General features: G+C 42.7%; 1 protein-coding gene across 25 annotated transcripts in view; it reads right to left on the bottom strand.

Moving 5' to 3' along the window:
• Positions 1-19,168, bottom strand: part of KALRN (kalirin RhoGEF kinase) — a 657,335-nt gene that overhangs the window by 311,507 nt on the left and 326,660 nt on the right. For 24 of the 25 annotated variants that reach the window (XM_072811625.1, XM_072811621.1, XM_072811628.1 and 21 more), the window contains exon 11: positions 7,703-7,894. In XM_072811625.1, the coding sequence (XP_072667726.1) occupies positions 7,703-7,894 (192 nt within the window). Of the gene's footprint in view, positions 1-7,702; positions 7,895-8,513; positions 8,626-19,168 lie in introns of those variants that run through there. The other variant, XM_072811630.1, reaches the window with a different exon arrangement.

Raw genomic sequence — 19,168 nt, forward strand, 5'->3', positions numbered from 1 at the left:
GGAAGTTCAGGATATATTGGTCACTGGTGCTTCATGTTATTTCACACTTTCTGGCTGCCATTTTGCCTAGAGAGCAAAACCATTTTCTACAGGTGAAGTCTTTCGGTAAAAGATAATGGGTTCTCCGAAAAAATATTGTAAAGAAAGGCAATATAGCATAGCGGTTGATGGTGTAAAGCCCTAGGGACGCCTGGGTGGCTCAGTGGTTGAGCATCTACCTTCAGCCCAGGGCATGATCCCAGGGTCCTGGGATCGAGTCCTGAATTAGGCTCCCTACAGGGAGCCTGCTTCTCCCTCTGCCTGTGTCTCTGCCTCTGTCTCTGTGTCTCTCATGAATAAATAAATAAAATCTCTCTCTAAAAAAAAAAAAAAAAAAGAGAGAGAGTGTAAAGCCCCAAGTTCTACCATGTATCAGCTAGACAACCTTGGGCAGATAACCTACCCCCTCCAAACCTCGATTTCCCTTATCAGCAAAGTGGGGATAATAGTGTTCACCCCCACAGAGTTGTAAATATTATTAATAAGTTGATATATAGACATGTGTGCATGTCTGTGTGTAGATATACACAAATGAGTGCATTAGATCTATAAAGACATCCATATCTATATGTATCATTTAGAAACAGTGCCTGGAATATAGGAAGTGCTATAGATTATATTTAAAAGATACTTTTGCTGCAAGTCACCTCCAGTTCCCACTAGAAGGCAACGGGAAAGTTTGAAGTACTTCTTCATTTTGGAATTGGTAAAAGATCAATACTGGATTTGGTCCTTCAGGATGCTAGGTTGAGCTGGGCCTCTCTTTGCTGCTTTTGCTGCTTTGTGCCAGGATATCTAAGGAAAGCCTAGAGACAGGCATGTCTAGATATTTCTAAAGGAAAGAAAGAAAAAAGGAAGGAAAAGAAAAGATATGAAAAGAGAGATAAAAACTGTGGACACCAAGCAAGTCGTGTCAGAGAAGGAAAAGAAACTTGATGTCCTTTTTCTTTTTTTAAGATTTTATTTATTTATTCATGAGAGACACAGAGAGTGAGAGAGGCAGGGACACAGGTAGAGGGAGAAGCAGGATCCCTGCCGGGAGCCCAATGTGGGACTCGATCCTGGGACCCCAGGATCATGACCTGAGCAAAAGGCAGATGCTCAACCACTGAGCCACCCAAGTGTCCTTCCTTCCTTCTTTGTTTCTTTCTTTGTTTCTTTCTTTGTTTCTTTCTTTGTTTCTTTCTTTCTTTCTTTCTTTCTTTCTTTCTTTCTTTTTTTAAGATTCTAGAAACTTGATGTCTTGCGGGAGGACAGGCATTGAGACAGAAGACTGATCAGGGTAGAGGGATCTTGAGAATTTTCTTTGACTCAAGATAATTTTGTTCTCAGTATCATCCTTAAGCTATTGTAATGGCTTCATAGCTTAGAGGTCTTTTCTTTCTCTCTCTCTCTTTTTTTTTTTTTTGCTTCACGCTCAGCTCCCTGTGGAGCCCAACATGGGGCTTGAACTCATGACCCTGAGACCAAGACCTGAACTGAGATCAAAATCGGACACCTAACTGACTGAGCCACTCAGGCATCCCCACCCCCTTATTTTTAATAAAACTTGAACACTTCTGTGTTCAAGTTCTCTTTCTGAGGAAGTCCACCATGACTCATGGCACTCCCTCCTCCTGATGGTCATGTGGCTAAACAGCGGGGCAAAGAAATTGGGGACAAATTGCCAGATAAAAATGAGAGGTCAGTGTTACAAAGGGACTAGGTTAAGACTAGGGGGACATCTGAGGATATACTCTGACCTCTGAAATCAATATTATTAGAAAAATGTGCTCTGCACACTCCAGGCCACTAGATGTTGATTCCTAGAAATGTTACCATGATTTTGACCTGAGATGTGGTTCACTAGTGAATTGAAACTGCTTTCTCACATTTCTGCTCACATATTCTACTATATTATAAACAAACTCTTGTCTGAGGCAGAGTCAAAACCTACTTTCTGCTACAGAAAACCAGCTAAGAGATAAATGACGAAGGACAATACTTGATGCGGCTCAGCCCAGGGGTAAGCAGCCTGAAAGGAAGCGCTGGTCTACCTAAAAGAGGATAAAATGTCAAATAAAATTGCTAGTGATTAAAGAGAATTTGGCTTGGAGATGGAGAAGGAGACTTCAGCACCAAAGACAAAGGGTTAGTGACGTCTTTCTCTATTTTTCCTTCTGTTACAAAAACAAACAAGAAGGAAAAGAGCTCTTGAATGGAACTGATACTTCCCGGCAATAATTATTGATTCTTCCCCTCTCTGCCTACACAACTACTTTACTTCAACCACTTCCTAGTTAAACTGGTGAGTGTGTGCGTGTGTATGCACATGTATGTCTGGGCTCTCCCGCTTGTCTCTAAAATCCCTTTCAGCTCTAACTTGCTATGGTCTCTCTCCAAAGGCTGATGTCAAGAAGAAATGGCTCTCTAAACTGAAACACAGGTACAGCTCAGGCACTGAGACATCCAAAGTCCAGAAAGTTTAACATCAGTTTGAGGATAATTGTGATATCAAGTTAAGACACTATTTACAACTTAGAAATCTTGAGTCATGAGCCACGTGCAACCCCATGAGGCCACGTGCACATAGTTACCTCCTAATGGCAGCACATTTTAATTGCATGCTCCTAATGTAATTTTTTGAATAAGCATATATAAAGGCATATATAAAATGGACATATATAACCCTACACTATGAGTAAGGATCAATATTATATTCTTAGGTTGCAATTTTCCTATCTGAATGTCCTATGGGTTTCCTTCTGTGTATGTGTCCATCTGATTTATCATTGAAGAGCATGTCTGGATTGCTTTGAAAAGAATCCACACCGGAAAGCCATTTCTATTACTAACTTATTAATTATCAGGCAGCCAGTGAGACCCAGTCAGAATGGTCTCTCACCTCAAGCTACCACAGGCAATGACTGCCCAAACCAAGTAAAATCATGGAGTATTTGAGGTCATTGGTAGCAGGAGCCACGTGTTGTTGTTTTTTCCCCTACTATTCTCTATTTTGGTTTCTCTCCCATAGGGTAATCCCTTTTTATCCTAACACGTTAGCACTGCATCTTTCCCATCAATCCACTACTCCCAGAATGACTCTCATGTCTCACTCGCTTCTAGATGCTCCTCTTGGTCAAACACACCTGTCCTCTGACCCATTCCTTCAGGGGTCTGCTCTTTGGTTGGCCGTGGTTACTTGGTCCGTGTCGATACACACACTTTGCTGGTTTTACGTGTTCTTCCTCGCAGAGAACACACGTGGTTGTGGCCCCAAATGCTTACATCCAAACAATGGACCTAATTCGAGAAGTTCTAGAACCTTAGCAGGAGTAGAGTCAAAGGGGCCTTTGAATGCACTCCACAAAATTAGTCCTAATAGTGAACCAGTGAGCTCAGGAGGGGCCAGCCCACGGAGCCCATCCTGCCTGCAGAGTGAAGCAGCCTGAGAAAGAGGCAACAGAAAAAAGGCAGAAAGGGAGACACTAGGAGGTTTGCAGAAATAATAAGGCTTATGGATGAGTGGTTATGGAAAGAGGTATTTTACCCTATAGCCTTCACCTCCTGATCGGCTACAACTGACTGCCCTAAGACGTCTAACAGACACTGGTTCCACAGGGTGAACTGCCCTTCCCTCATTTTGAAGAGATCGTTTTTCTTTGGCATCGACTACCAGCTTTTATTTCTTAAATAAACACCATGACAGTTTGGCAATTGAAATAGAGGATAAAGCAGTCTTGCTCTTGAAAGCATCATCCCTTTAGGAGACTGATTTTTTTTTTTTTTTAGTTTGGGTTCTACAGTGGGTGGGTACAGGAATATGTGTAAATGTGAGTGTCTGAGGTGTTTGTGGGGTGTGTGTGTGCGTGTGTGTGTGTGCATGTGTGGTGCACGACTGAACAGAAAATAGCATGGAAGAATGATTTCACAGGTTTAGAAACAAATAGAAATGGGCATCTAGTGAAGCTGTGTAATAAAGAGTTAAGGTTGATTATCTTGGCCATACTCTTTTTTTTTTTAAGATTTTGTATATCTATTCATGAGAGACATACAGAGAGAGAGAGAGGCAGAGACACAGGCAGAGGGAGAAGCAGGGTCCCTGCAGGGAGCCCGATATGGGACTCGATCCCAGGACCCTGAGATCACAACCTGAGCCAAAGGCAGGTGCTCAGCCGCTGAGCCACCCAGCGGCCCCTTGGCCACATTCTTTAGTTAACTTGACTCTCATATTATTACCACAAAAATACCTAAAAACGAATATTTTGAAAGCCCAGCAATTGCAGCATTTCCATGGAAACGCAGCAAGGAAAGAAAATTCTGTCTGGACAGTCTCTGCAGAGCAGATGACACTTGCTACAAATGCCTTCTCCTTGGACAAAACAAATGAGGACTTGGGTAAATTCTTCTCCCTACATCCTCCCTAACCCTCCAGACCAGCAAAATGCCAGCTGCCCTCCTGTCCCCAGGCAAAAAGAAGCTATTTGAAAGTTCAGCACAACAGATACTAATAGCTGAGGCTCTGTAAGCCTACGAAGGTCCCAGGCACGTGTTTTTTCGCCTCTTTATAGTGTAGCTCTTCTCTCCAAGTAGAGATGACAAATTTTATTTTTGTAAAATAACGTTATTGGGATTGTTATTTTCAATCAAACATGGCATCGAAGGAAAGTCATAAAACAAAAGAATGCAAAAGAAAATTAAGTCACTCATGACATTTAACTTCTTTGTATACTTCCTTCCTAATCTTTATTCTATGTGTATATCAAAATTGTGGTCACGCTGGACGTGCAGTGTCTCCTGTATTATACCCCAAGCCCTTTCTCATGCTATTAATGATCTTTCACAATGTGATTTATAATGACCGTATAATATTTCACTAGCTAGATGCACTCTGATTTGTTTAATGAATCACTCAGTGTGGAATATTTAGATAGTTTCTAATTATTCAAATTATGAAGAACACTGCAATAAAATGGTTAGAAGGTTTTAATCTTCCAGACTCCCATGGTCACCAAGAATTCAGGAAGCAGGGCCAAAAGGATTAAACGGACTCTTCAATCTGCAGAAGAAATGGGCCTGGAGAGTATCTTTTTCATATCCTCCTCCTGCTTCCTCTCTGGTCCTAATTAGAGTAAACCTTTTGATGTAGGAAGTGGGGAAAAGTAAAATTATGAACTTCAGCTTGGGGAGTCCTGGGAAGTCACGGTTAAATCATTTATGAAGATGGCTGTTGAGTTCCTGCTCAGAAATCTCCTGTACGGGGGGCTCTATCTAATTCCTTCAAAATCATATCTCACAACAACATTCTATTACATGGTGACACTAGTGCAAAAGCTCAGCAAATGATTGTATGCAGATAGGAAGAAAGAAAAGGAAAGAGGAGGGGCAGGTGGGTGGCTCAGTCAGTGAAGTGTCCGACTCTTGATCTAAGCTCAGGTCTTTTTTATTTTTTTAATTTTTTTTTTTTTAAGCTCAAGTCTTGATCTCAGGGTCGTGAGTTCAAGCACCGTGATGGGCTTCACACTGAGCATGGAGCTTACTTAAAAAAAAAAAAAAAGAAAAGGAGGAGGAAGAAATTAGCCATAAGTAGCCAGGAAGGATCTATGGCAGTATTTATGAGCATCTGTTTCCCACACCCACAACCTGGCCACACTTTACATTTCTCTGCTAAGATCGACCCTCCCCATCAAGGTCCTGCTTTGATGGCTGAAAATGTAAAGAGGAAAAGGAAGAGTAGGAGAGGGAAGAAAAGCAGAGGAGAGGAGGAGACACAAGAGGAGAATAGGAGGAGAGAGTATGGAAGAGCTGAGGCAAGCGGGAACAACCTTGAGGAAGACAGGTAGAAATCTCTGCTGGATGAGAAGCTCCATAACGTAGACAGACTCTTTTGTGAGCCTCAGTGTCCCCATCTGAAAACATGTTTAAGAAAATCTAGATCATAAGATCATCATGAGGATTCCATGTATCTGGCAAGTAGTAGGTACCCTGTTAAAAAAAAAAAAAATACTACGTCCTCGATGTTGAGTGCTTACAGTGAACCACATCTCAGGTCAGGTAAGTCACTTGTATCACTCCAGACTTAATTACTATTACTTATTATTATCAACATCAAGTAAAGAAGGGGAGAAGAAACAGAAAGGAATCCTGAACATTAGAACTACGAAGGGCCTCAGGACCGCCGAATCCAACTAAAGAGTTTTATAGATGAGGCAACCCAGGGCCAGGGCCACGGCGATCGGCACAAGGTCCCCTGGTTCCTTAGCTGCAGAATGTGGACTAGAACCCCAGCCTTTCAGCTCCATGCACAGAACATGGGAGATGGAGTGAAACTGCCCTCATCCACCACCTCCCCGGGCAGCTAGCACCCCCACAGCCCTCACCGGGAATATGACTCCCATTCATTCATGCTCCATTCCATCACCCACAGGCTCATAATTAAAAGAGAATACGCATGCCTTTGGTTTCCAAAACCATTATTAAGAATCGGGTGAGCCACAAGCAAGCAGACAACCAGGCAGGAAAACCTGGATTAAAGCTAATCCCCTTGCTTTACAGACACTCATCAGAGAGTGGCTGTGGGTCCCACAGAGAGGAAGCACAGCCATCGTCAGGGAGCTCACCAGCCCTTCATCTGCCTGGGGAATCTCAGTTTAGAAAACATTATCTTTTCATGTTTTTCTCTGATAGGCACTGCAATGATTTGTATTCATTCCCACCAAGTGTCAGAAAAGCCTGTGAAGGAGTAACAACCAGGCTTCTTAATGCATTTCAAATATCAAAAATCAACTTAATTAAGTAGGGTTAAATTTTTTTTTTTCCTGAGAAGCAATCAAACTTTAATTAATACTCCATTAAAATGAATTCCTGGGGGAACACAAGCATGCATACACCTAATGAGTTCATCTGCTAAGGGTGTTATTACAGAGGATGCTAAATGTGCCTCCTTGCTGGCCACTTACTCAGTTTCAGAGTGTCCCATGTTAATCAGAAATGAAAAGCCACTGCCGGTCTGCAACCCCCTCCTCTCCATGAGCCCCCGGCCCTGCCGACAGTGTAACACAATCCATCCTCCCCTCTCCCATCTCCACTTGGCGAAGGATTCGGGGCCAGATTCAAGCCCAGATGGCTTCCTCCTGCATGAGGGGTTCCTCTGTCCCCCTGTCCCCCTTTCTTCACTGCCACCCCCCAATCGGGCAAGTCGAGAACCAGCCCGCTTTAACATCACCCTCTGGCAGACCTCATTAAGCAGATTTAATCCTCTGTTTTAAAAAGATAAAAGAAAAACATAGAACACATTTGCAAACTCTGGATGCCGCTCGCTGGTAGCAAGGATGATCAAAGTTCCGCGGGACTGATTTCTGACGGGGAAACAGCAACCCAGAGAGGGTGGCCGTGGGGTGGGAGCCCGCAACGTCCCACTGCCTGTTGCCCAGGGAGCCCCAAAGCTCGCTAGCTGCACACTCCCTGAACTCCCTGCCTCGGTGGCCCCCTCCCCACTGGAGATGAGAAGGAAATTTTGTTCCATTTGGGTCCAGACCTAAATAGGGATTATCAGGGGCAGGTGGTCGGTACATCACGGCTGGGGGGCCCACGCCCACCCAGGCCCTGGGCCCAGCTCGGGGGCCACCCTGCTGGGGAACTGACCCGACACCTGCCAGCCCTGCGTCCCCCCTCCCCGCCTCACCTCTTTGGTGTGCGTGTGGAAGGAGACCGACATGTCCAGGAGAAGCTTCCGCTGCTCCACGCGGCGCACGAAGTCCTGGATGCGCACCTCCAGGTGCCGCGCCGCCTTGTAGATCTCCTCGGGGTCACACTCCCCGGTCTGGGCCAGCTGCTCGGCGGCCTCCAGCAGCTTGTCCGCGTTGGTGTAGGTGTTCTGGCAGCAGCAACAGTGAGGGAGAGTCAGCGAGCAGCCCCCCGGCCCCCCGGGCCCCCGGCTGCCCCCGGCTCCCCGCGCCGGCCGCTGGCACCGAGGAGCCCTGTCCCCAAGCTGGCAGCCTGCCCGGCAGCTCGGCGTCAGCGGGCACGAGCCACAAGCCTCCTCCGTCCCCGGGAGGAGCCAGCGCCCGTGGGGCACATCGAGGACCCCCGGCCTGGCCGAGATGCCCCCCTGCCTCCCCCTGCCAGGCCGGGGCTGCCAGAGTCACAGGTGCCGCATCTGGGCCCCGTCGGTGTTTCCAGGTGACGACACCCGGGAAGCGGGCCACCTGTCCGGCGTCCCCCGCCCAGGTCCCTCTGGCTGCTGGTGTTTATCTCTTGGAAGGGAGCTCCGTCTTTGCAGGGGAAGGGGCCGGGGACCCCCGGGAGCCCCCGCCAGGAAGCAGCCCCGGTCAGAGCGAGGAGGTGCAGGCTATTCCCTGCAACCCAGCGAAGGCTGCTGTCTGCAGGAAGGCTGGGAGGAGCCTGGGGATTTTATCCCAAGTTCCTGCCTGCACATGCACATCACACACACACACACACACACACACACTCCTCCAACCCATGTCTGTACACACCGTGGTATTCTCTAGAGCATTTAAAAAGGCAACCAGCTTGTAATTATTATTCATCAGAATGGGAGTCGCTGCCTTTAGGAGAGTTATGCCACGGATTCAACTTCTCCTCAGCAGGCTTCCTTTTAAACACATAACTCCTATACCCTGATTTAGAACCGGTGACTCAAGCATATATCATATCTCTTAATACCTCTAAAATCATACATGCCCTATAGAGCGGTAAACAAGTGGTTACTGGTGAGGATGCAAATCTGGCAGCAGAAAAGTATCAAAGGCAAAGGGAGTGAGAACTGAAACGGATTTATAAGCAATGGCTTTGTTCATAAATTTCATGTTTGTCTTGTTTTGGGAGGTTTTTTTTTTTTTTTTTTTTTTTTTAGACTCACCTGAAGATCTGGGCATTAACGATCGAATTGTACTCCCCGCCCTCCCACCCCCTCCGGAAACTCACATGTTGAAGTCCTAACCCTCAGAACCTCAGAATGTGACCTTATTTGTAAACCAAGTCATTGTAGATGTAATTAATTAGGATTAAGTCCTATTGGAGAAGAGTGGGTTCCTAATCCAACACAACTGGTGTCCTTACAGAAAGAACACCGTGTGAAGATGAAGCAGAGATTCGGGGATGTATCTACCAGCCAAGGAATGATGAACAGTGCCAGCAAACTATTAGAGTAAAGAGAGGCATGGAACAAATTCTCCCACATATCCCTCAAAAGAACCAAACTGATCTTGTACTTCTAGCCTCCAGAACTGAGAGGCAACAAATGTCTGTTGTTTAAGCTACCCAATTTCTGATGCAGCCTCAAGAAACTACTCATGCACGGGGGTAGAAACTTTCAGAGGCTGTTGAGACAGACTCTTGACTGTACTGAGGAAGATGGGCAAACCTTCAGTAAACACTTGCCATGGTTTTAAGAAACACTTAGGGAGGTTCCAGTGGATCCTTAAGGAATGCTATCTGAACAACAACAGCCTAGGGCAAATGCTGCCCCAATGCAGGTGAGGTAGGGGGGTAGTTGGATTTGAAAAGGAGGAAAAATCCTTTGGCCCCTAGTAGGGAATTCATAGAACCACATGATCCTTGTGTGAGGAAAGAGGCTTTGCCACTTAACTAAGGGTATGTTGATTCTGGAAAGCAAATGAAGGAAGTACTCAGAGTCACGATGGAAATGCCAAGAGAGATGGGAAATGATGGGCAGGAGAGACCTCCTGGGCTGAGAGCCAGGTTGAATGAGGCTCTTAAGGGTTTATCCAGAATTTCTAGTAAATACAACCAGAACAGATGGGAGAGAGGCTTGTTTTTGTTTTTTTTTTTTTGTTTTTTTTTGTCTCTCTCTCTCTCTCTCTTTTTTTTTTTTTTTTTTAAGGAATCCTTCATATCTTTTACCTTAAACCCCAGAGAATTTCAGGAAACCCCAAAGAAACCCAGAGGTTGTGACTTTATAATTTCGAGGCAATAAATAAATATTTGTGGCAAAGCCAAAGCAAGCTCATTTGAAAGTTAAGTTTGGGATGAATAGGAGATAAATAAAAAGCAGAACTTAAGTACTCACTGCATATAAAGTGGACAATTTGTCCCACTGGGGACTTCCTCTGCTACTAACACTAGAAGTCGCATCGATTCTGAGCAAGCTGGGACGGCGGATCACCCCAAGACACACCTAACGCTGTAAGTCTGTCAGGAGTACAGATCCAAATACAATGTATGCTGGCTGCCTCCAAAGATTATTGTATAATCACTCTTGAAAGAAATATGGCAACTCATAAAACTGGGCAAGTAAATAATAATTAAAGGTTAAGGTTTCCTGACATGATATAGATGCTGAGAAAATGGATACAAACTGAGAATAAAAATAGTCAATAATTATTGAATAATTTTCACATGCCAAGGACAATCTAAAGATTTATATTTAGATTAACTGCCTTAATCTTCAAAATAACCCTATGAAGTTGCTACAGTTATCAGCCCCATTTTACAGAGGAAGAAACTGAGGCATGGAATAATTTCTGGCCAAGGTCATATATCTCATAAGTGATAGAACCAAGATTAAAATCTTTTCTAGTTTCAGAGCCTGAGCTCCAACCCATTACACTATCCTATCAGATGAAGAAGGGCCTTGGCAAGCCATGCTGACGTGTTTTACCCCAAAGGCAGCGGGAAGCCAATGAACAATCCTACATAGGAGACAGATGTGATGGGTGTATAGTGTATAGAGACACTGGTGTGCCTCTATACAGAGTGAAAGCAGAAGCCTAAGGATGGCCAGGATTCAGCAGAGAAGGAAGAAGGCTTCTCATTTCTTTATGCCCCTGGTACTCTATGTTTATCCCATTCCGTATCCATTACCCTTGCCCACAATAACAATGTGCTTCCATGGTTATCTCCCTACTGGTCTGTGAGCTTCTCAAATGCAGGTTCCATGTTTCATTCATCTTTGGTTCTTCATGCCAGAACCATGGCTGGTATACAATAGGCACTTGTTAAATGTTTACTGAATGAACAAGGCACAGAGATGGGAATGGGCATGATATGTTTGGATAAGTTGAGTCAACTTGAGCGAATTAGACAGTGGTAGGAAATCGTACTGGATATGGCAGAAAAGAGTTAGGGAATAGATTTTATAAAGGAAGGGGGATAATAAAGACAGGTAGGAGGGAATGGGGTCAATGCTAGAAGCTGGGCTTCTCTGCTTTCCCTGCTGCCCAGGCTGCCTTCCTATGACTACCAAAAAGAGATTCTAAATTTCAAATTCAGTCATATCTCTCTTCTACTTAAAACTGTTCAGTGGCTTCCCACTGCCTTTGGAGTAAAATATCTTAGCATGGCATGCCAAGGCCCTTCTTCATCTGACACTTGCTTTTTCTCAACAGCTTCAACTCACACATATTCCCAACAGCCTAGGAAATAAACTGCTGACACTTCCAGAAACTCATTGCACTGAATCCAGCCCCTATGCTTCTGCTTGGGAGGCCCTTCTTACACTTGTTGTACATAACCAACTCTTATCCTTTAAGACCCAGCCTCCATATCACTTTCTCCTGGAGGTCCACCCTCTTATCCACGTCTCACCCAAGTTTGGCTTAGATGTGCTCTTCTGAGCTCCCAGAGTGATCTGTGCCAATCCCCTCCTTGGTACTTGCCATATTCTAATGCAAATGTTTGCCTTTCTCGTCTGCCTAGAGGCAGATAATGTCTTTCATCTCTTTCCCTTAGTGCCTGGCACCAAGTAAATGCTCCATAAATATTTAGTGAATGAATTAATAAATTAACGAATACATCACTCCCCACCAATCCTAATACTCAATCCTTGGCTCTCATCAACTACGTGGTTACAAGACCTTACATGCTAGAATTCATACTCAATGTTCATATTCAATGTCCCATTTGGTTTATCCTACCTCCTGGCATAGTCTTGAAATAAGAATGTGCTTAGAGAATATCAACTAGAGTATTGTGAAAGCACTGCGTTGATGCCTGTCATCACCCCAAATTGGGGTACAGATCACGACAGGCTTCTGCTCATCCTCTGACCAAATAAACAACAGTTCCTGTCCCAGGGCCAGAGTTGGACTTCACTCTCGGTACAGTTCTTAGGCATTCTTTGGTTTCCAAACCTTCTAGCCCCTGCCTTGTACTTGACCCCGTATCAACATTACCCAATTGATATGCCAAAAATGGGTATAAGAGCTGGGTTATTGATCCTTCAGCCACTGGGCTTTCAAGCAGGGCCTGTGGTTGTCCTGAGTCAGATAATTGGGACACGTAGATAGTTGCAATTTCTGCTCTTCTCTCCCCAGTCTCTATTTCAACCAGGTAAAATGCCCTAGAAAATTCAAGCCTTCCATTCGCCTGCTGCAGCCCCGGCCCATTATTTTTTTGCTTTCTCCTCAAGGAAAAAACAGAGCATACTAGGATAACTTGTCTCTGAAAATAGAGGCATCCCCCAAACACAGGCATGGTTTCAGACTTCCTTGGCTAAAGCAGAGGGTCAGGGGACAAGCTTTAAAGACAAGGAGTAGACTATAAACACCTATAACATCAAGAGTTCCTTGGTAATGGAGTTAGCAGGGACGCCTGGGTGGCTCAGTGACTGAGAGTCTGCCGCCTTCGGCTCAGGTGTTGATCCTAGGATCCTAGGGTCCTGGGATCAAGTCCTACATCGGGCCCCCCTCAGGGAGCCTGTTTCTCCCTCTGCCTATGTCTCTGCCTCTCTCTCTCTGTCTCTCATGAATAAATGAATAAAACCTAAAAAAAAAAAAAAAAAAAACCTCAAAAACCCCCATGGAGTTAGCACTTTTGGCTCTAGCTCTGGACAGGAGGAAGGTTGAGGCCCAGGAGGGACTTTTATTATTCAAAAGAGGCAGTGTGGACTGGAGAATGTGACTACCAGAGGACCAGGAAAAAAATTCTTTCCCGATAATTATTTTTCCAGGCTGGCATGGCTGGAACCAATGGGCAGTGAGAGGAAAGGAGAAAATATATATAAACATTGAAGGAAAGAAAGACATCGAAGTACAGGCATTGAAGAAGGTACAGACTTATCTCTGGATTTTGACCTTAGTGAATGGCAGACAAATCAAGGTGATGCCCCAAACTTTACATTTGAATAGTACTTTACAGTTGACAAATTTCTGTCACCTTCTTTCCTTACTCAGTTTGGGGTAGATATGCAAACAATGCATCCATGTGTGAGGATATGAGCCAAGGCTGGGGAAAGAACTACCTGAAAGAATGAAAGGTAATGGCACCCACTATTCACACAGGGCTGGGAATGGTACCTGTTTCTATGAGTCACATTAGAAAACTTCATGAATCACAGGATATTAGGTAGAATAGTCAGAAGAGTCTTGCCTTAACAAGGGTGAATAATGAGCCTTAGACCTAGCACTGCTCTGGTCCTACCTAACAAATTTTATAAGAAAGGCCTGAAAAGATCAAACTTTTTTCAAGGAACTTAACTGTGCCCCAGAACAAAGCTTAGGAATATTTATAGGAATACAGAAATATTCAGCAACCAACAAGGTAAAATTCACAATGTCTGGTATCTAATAAGAAATTACTGGACATACAAAGGAGTAGGAATATATAACCTATGATGAGGAGAAAAATCAATCAAAACTGACCCAGAGCTGACACAGATGTTAAAATGAGCAGATAAGGATTTCTAAATGGCGATTTTATAGGACACCTGGCTGGCTCAGCGGTTGAGTGCCTCCCTTCGACCTAGGGCATGATCCTGGAGTCCTGGGATCCAGTCCTACACTGGGCTTCCTGCAGGGAGCCTGCTTCTCCCTCTGCCTGTGTCTCTGCCTCTTTCTGTCTGTCTCATGAATAAATACATTTAAAAAATCTTAAAAAAATAAATGGCAATTATAACTGTATTTCTTAAGTAAAAAAGTTAAATAGAGAAATAGAAGCCCTTAAAAAAAAGATCTTACATTTGAAAAGATGAAAAATATACTGGATGGTATCAATAGTAGGTTAAACATTGCAGAAGAAAAGATTATTGAACTGAAAAACATAGCAATAGAAACTATTCAAAATGAAATGCTGAGAGAAAAATAATTTTTAAAAATGAAGTACCAATGAGCTGGGGACAACTGTAATAAAGCTAACACACATGTAATTGAAATCCCAAAAAGAGAGTATGGGAAGTAAAAGGATATTTAGAGAAATAATGACCAAAAAAATTCCAAAATTATTAAAAACTATAAATCCACAGATACAAGAAACTAAAACTTAAGAAACCCAAGGAAAACTACACCAAGGCCCATAAAAATTGAGTCAAGCCAAGTGGAAAAACAAGAAAAGGAAATCGTATAAGTGATCAGAGGTAAAAAGACATGGTACACACACACACACACACACACACACACACACACACACAGAATGACAACAGACTTCCCACCAGGAACGATGCAAGTGAGAAAATAGTGGAGCAACATCTTTACTGAAAGAAGGAAAAATTCTGTCAACCTAGAATTCTGTGCCCACCCCAATTATTTTTCAAAAACAAAGGTGAAATCAAGACATATCAAGGCATACAAATCTGAAAGAATTCTTCACCAGCAGATTTGCATGACAAGAAATGTTAAAGGAAGTCCTTAGGAAGAAGGAAATGGCACCAGATGGAAATACAAATTCACACACAGGAATGAAGAACACTAGAAATGTTAACTATGGGGAAAATGTAGATTTTTTTCTTATTGTTTAAATCTCTTTAAAATATAACATAAAAATAATAATAGTGTAGCATGGAGTTTATAGTGCATGTAAAAGTAAAACATATGACAATAATAGCACAAAGGTCAGAATGGGAGAAATGATGTTATTCCACTTTGTATATAGTATGAGAACTTTATATACTTATAAAAGAACCTTATGCTGTATATAAAGGGGCATAACATCATTTGAAGGTGAACCATAATAAATTAAAGTCACATGTTATAAACAACCCTAAAGTAACCATTAAAGTAAGAAAATAGTTATAGCTAATAAGCCAACAAAAGAGATAAAACGGAATCATAAAAAATACTCAATTTGCATCACGATAAGCATATTCTTTAATCCCTATCATATATTTCCAGAATCCCCTTACCCACCTCTCCTCTGGTAACCATTGGTTTGTTCTCTATAGTTAAGAGACTTTCTTGATTTTTCTCTTTCCCTCTTTCTTTTTCTTTGCTTGTTTTTGTTTCTCAAATTCTGCAAATGTGTGAAATCATATTGTATTTGTCTTTCTCTGACTGGCTTATTTTGCTTAGCATTATACTCTCTAGCTCTAGACGAAAAGCACATTAGCGCTTTGTGGGGGATACTGGGGGTAAAGTGATTGCTAATGGCTATAGAGTTTCTTGTGAAGAAATTGTTCCAAAATTAATTAGGGTGATATTTGCACAACTCTGTGAATATACTTGCAACCATGGAGTTGTATACTTTAAAAGGGTGAATTGTAGGTCATGTGAATATATCTCAATAAAGCTGTTTTTTTTTTTTTTAAGGAAAAAAATATTCAATTAACCAAAAGAGGAAGAAAAGGGGAGAGAGAAAATAACAAAGAATAGATGAAACAAATAGAAAAAATCTAACAAGATGATAGACAAACAAATCAATAATCATATTAAACATAAATTATCTAAGTACCATAAACAAAAGCAGAGATTGTCAGATTGGATAAAAAGGCAAGCCCCAACTATATGCTGTCTATAAGAAACGTATTCCAACTATAAAGACACAAATGAGTTAAAAGTGAAAGCATAGAAAAAATACAAGTTGATAACACTAGTCAGAAGAAACCTGGGGTGGCTTTATTAATATCAAACATAGTAGATTTCAGAGCAAATCATATTCCTAGGGGAAAAGTTCATTTCATAATGATAAAGAGGTCAATTCATCAAGAGGACATCATAATCCCAAACATTTATGCATCTACTAATGAAGCACATATTTTAAAATATGTGAAGCAAAAACTGACACTTTCTGGGAGAACAGACAAATCCTTGAGATTTAAGGCCCTCTCCCAATAATTAAATAGAAAAAGTAGACAGGAAATTAGTAAGGATATAGGAGATTTGAAGACTTGATCTAACTGACATTAATTAATACTTCACCCAACAACAGCAAAATGCACATTCTTTTCAAGTGCTTACAGAATATTTACCAAGATAAATCATATTTTGGGCCATAAAGCAAATCTCAACAAAGGAAAATATTTTCTCTGATCATAACGTAATTAAATTATAAATCAACAATAGAAATATTGCTGGAAAATCCCCCAAAGAGTTGGAAACTAAAGAACTTTTAAATAATCTACGGGGGGATCCCTGGGTGGCGCAGCAGTTTGGCGCCTGCCTTTGGCCCAGGGCGCGATCCTGAAGACCCGGGATCGAATCCCACGTCGGGCTCCCTGCATGGAGCCTGCTTCTCCCTCTGCCTGTGTCTCTGCCTCTCTTCTCTCTCTCTCTCTCTCTCTCTGTGCGTGACTATCATAAATAAATAAAAATTAAAAAAAAATAATCTACGGTTCAAAGAACACAGTATAAGTTTACCAGGTGTCTCTACAGGTGTGCCAGGCATTGTATTAGGCTCTTTATATTTATATACATTACCTCTAAGCTTCAGGATCAATTCCAAGATGGGCATTATTTATTTCATTTTCTAAATGAGAAAGGTGAGGCTCAGAGAAAGAAACTAACATGTCTGCAGAATGTTCCATAGCTAGAAAATGACAAGCCATGTCTCTGTGACTGTCACCTCCAGGTACTTATCATTAAACCATGTACCTCTCTAAGACTCAATGTAAACTCTCTACCTCTTCTGCTTCTCTGTTACTTTGCATTATATTTGTTCTTATGCCTTTGATTTTTAAATTATGATATTGTAATTATTCTTTTGCAACTGCTATTTTTTGTTTTATTTATTGTTTGTTTGTTTGTTTTATAACACACTTTCAAAGTGTATAAAGTGACTTCCAGAGAGAATTGCATTCTCCTTGAAGGAAAGAGTCCTATCTTACTCATCTTTTCTATCTCAACTACTCATCAACGTACCTACTAGGCACAGCGCTCTCCTTTCAAGAGGCACTGAATCCCAAAGCAGTGCAGTCCAGGATCTTGTCCGCAGCAAGGCTTGGAAAAGGATAGTTACCTTATCTCCTAATGTAAATAGTCCCCAGTTTAAGGATGAGTAGTGACCTGAAAGTTTCTCTTTTTTTTTTTTTTAAGATTTTATTTATTCATGAGAGATACAGAGAGAGAGAGGAAGCAGAGACACAGGCAGAGGGAGAAGCAGGCTCTTCGCAGGGAGTCTGATACAGGACTTGATCCCTGACCCCACGATCAGGCCCTGACCAAAGGCAGATGCTCAACCACTGAGCCACCCAGGCATCCGACCTGAAAGTTTCTTTAATGCCTTTTTTTAAAAAAAAGATTTTTCATTTATTCCTTTGAGAGAGAGAGAGAGAGAGCATGAGCGGGGGGGGGGGGGGGTGGTCAGCGAGAAAGGGAAAAGCAGACTCCCTGCTAAGCAGGGTGCCCGACACAGGGCTCGATCCCAGGACTCTGTGGGGTCATGACTTGAGCCTAAGGCAGATGCTTAACCAACTGAGCCAACCACGATCCCCTCTTTGTAAGCCTCTTATTTAACTCTGAGAATATATTTTCCATGTAAATGGGAATTAGAGTCCCCAGATAAAATAAATCCAGTTGAGCACATAATAGGTTTAAAATTTGGTACTAACACAATAGATCATGTACAAGCGACCAACTTTTATAACTAGGATGATATAGGAAAATGCTTTTTAGTGTTCATCCCTGAGCCCCAGGCACACATTTTTTTCTCCATTTTCTGGCTCTCTCAGGGGAGGAATGGGATGGATTCTGGCCAAGTGGTCTTTGGTGGGAAGCAGTAGGGAAAAAAGAGGAAACTCTTTCCTGGTACCAGTGATGGGTTAACCCACCACATTATATCTGATAGAAGGACATCTCCCCAAGGTGTTCTGAATAACGGAGCAAGTGACAGTTGCCTTCATTAGGGCAATTTGTATGTCTAAACAAGGAGTGTCTAAGTCATCCTAATCAGATGCTCCTTAAACTGGAGACTGTACAAATCTCAGTCTATTAATTGGGACTAATACCAAAAATAACTACTACAGATGCCAATACCTCCCAACACAAATAGCTTGGGTGTTGAGATTACCTCTGGAAACCTAAACGCAGGCTGTATCACATTTACATATACAATCACCACCCTGTCCCATTCTCACACGCATCGCTCCTTGCTAGAGAGCATTTCCGTTTCTATATGTAGAATGCTGTAGCACCTTTTCCTATTAATGATAAACAGTATATTTTCAGAACCCCACATTTTTTTCTAAGTAAAGCTTTTTTTAAAGTAAAGTTTTATTTTCCTACAGCCTAATGTTTTGCATTTAAGAATGTACCTAGGTCTAGGAATTCTGAGAAAAGAATAGCAGTTATTTTTCACTACGGTGTTCTCCCTTTTACTGATTCCTTTTCTTCCCTTCGAATCCACACCAGCCGTTTTCATTTCCATGTTACACTTTAAAGAAACTTCAGTGTGCCTCCTCTCAGCTGCAGGCTAGAAGCTGAATATCTAGTTACTTACAGGCAAGAGCACAGGACAATAATGAAAACTGTTAGCATATTAGCTATGTAATATAATAACAACACAGAAACAACCTATTTCTGGACCAAAAGACGGTTGGATCCTAAAGGTTGCCCATACAGCTTATGACGTAGGATTTGACAGAAAATAAGGTCTAACTTGTAAGAAAGGACTGGACAGATTCTAGAAAATGTGGCCGTGCTTAGAGGGCTGAGGCAGAAAACAAGAAAGGACTTCGTCCCTGACCCTCTGCACCTGTGCTTCCAGGCCCTGGAAGGCAGTAGGAGGCAGACACAGGGCTGTAGGCCGGGCCTGGGAAAGCCAAGACTGGTGCGTAGATGCCACACCAAGAAGACAGTGCAAACAGTAACGGGGACTAGGGGCCAGGGGCTGGTCCAGAACCCCAGGCTGGGGCAGAGGACACGGTCCTGGGGAGCTGAGCAATCAGGAGATCAAAACCAGGAGAATGCCATGCAGACAGCAGTCTCTGAAGACTGAGGAGGAAAGTATTTCATCCCCTTCCTGC

Source organism: Canis lupus, chromosome 35 (assembly GCF_048164855.1).
Source record: "Canis lupus baileyi chromosome 35, mCanLup2.hap1, whole genome shotgun sequence".
Taxonomy (NCBI): Eukaryota; Metazoa; Chordata; class Mammalia; order Carnivora; family Canidae; genus Canis; species Canis lupus.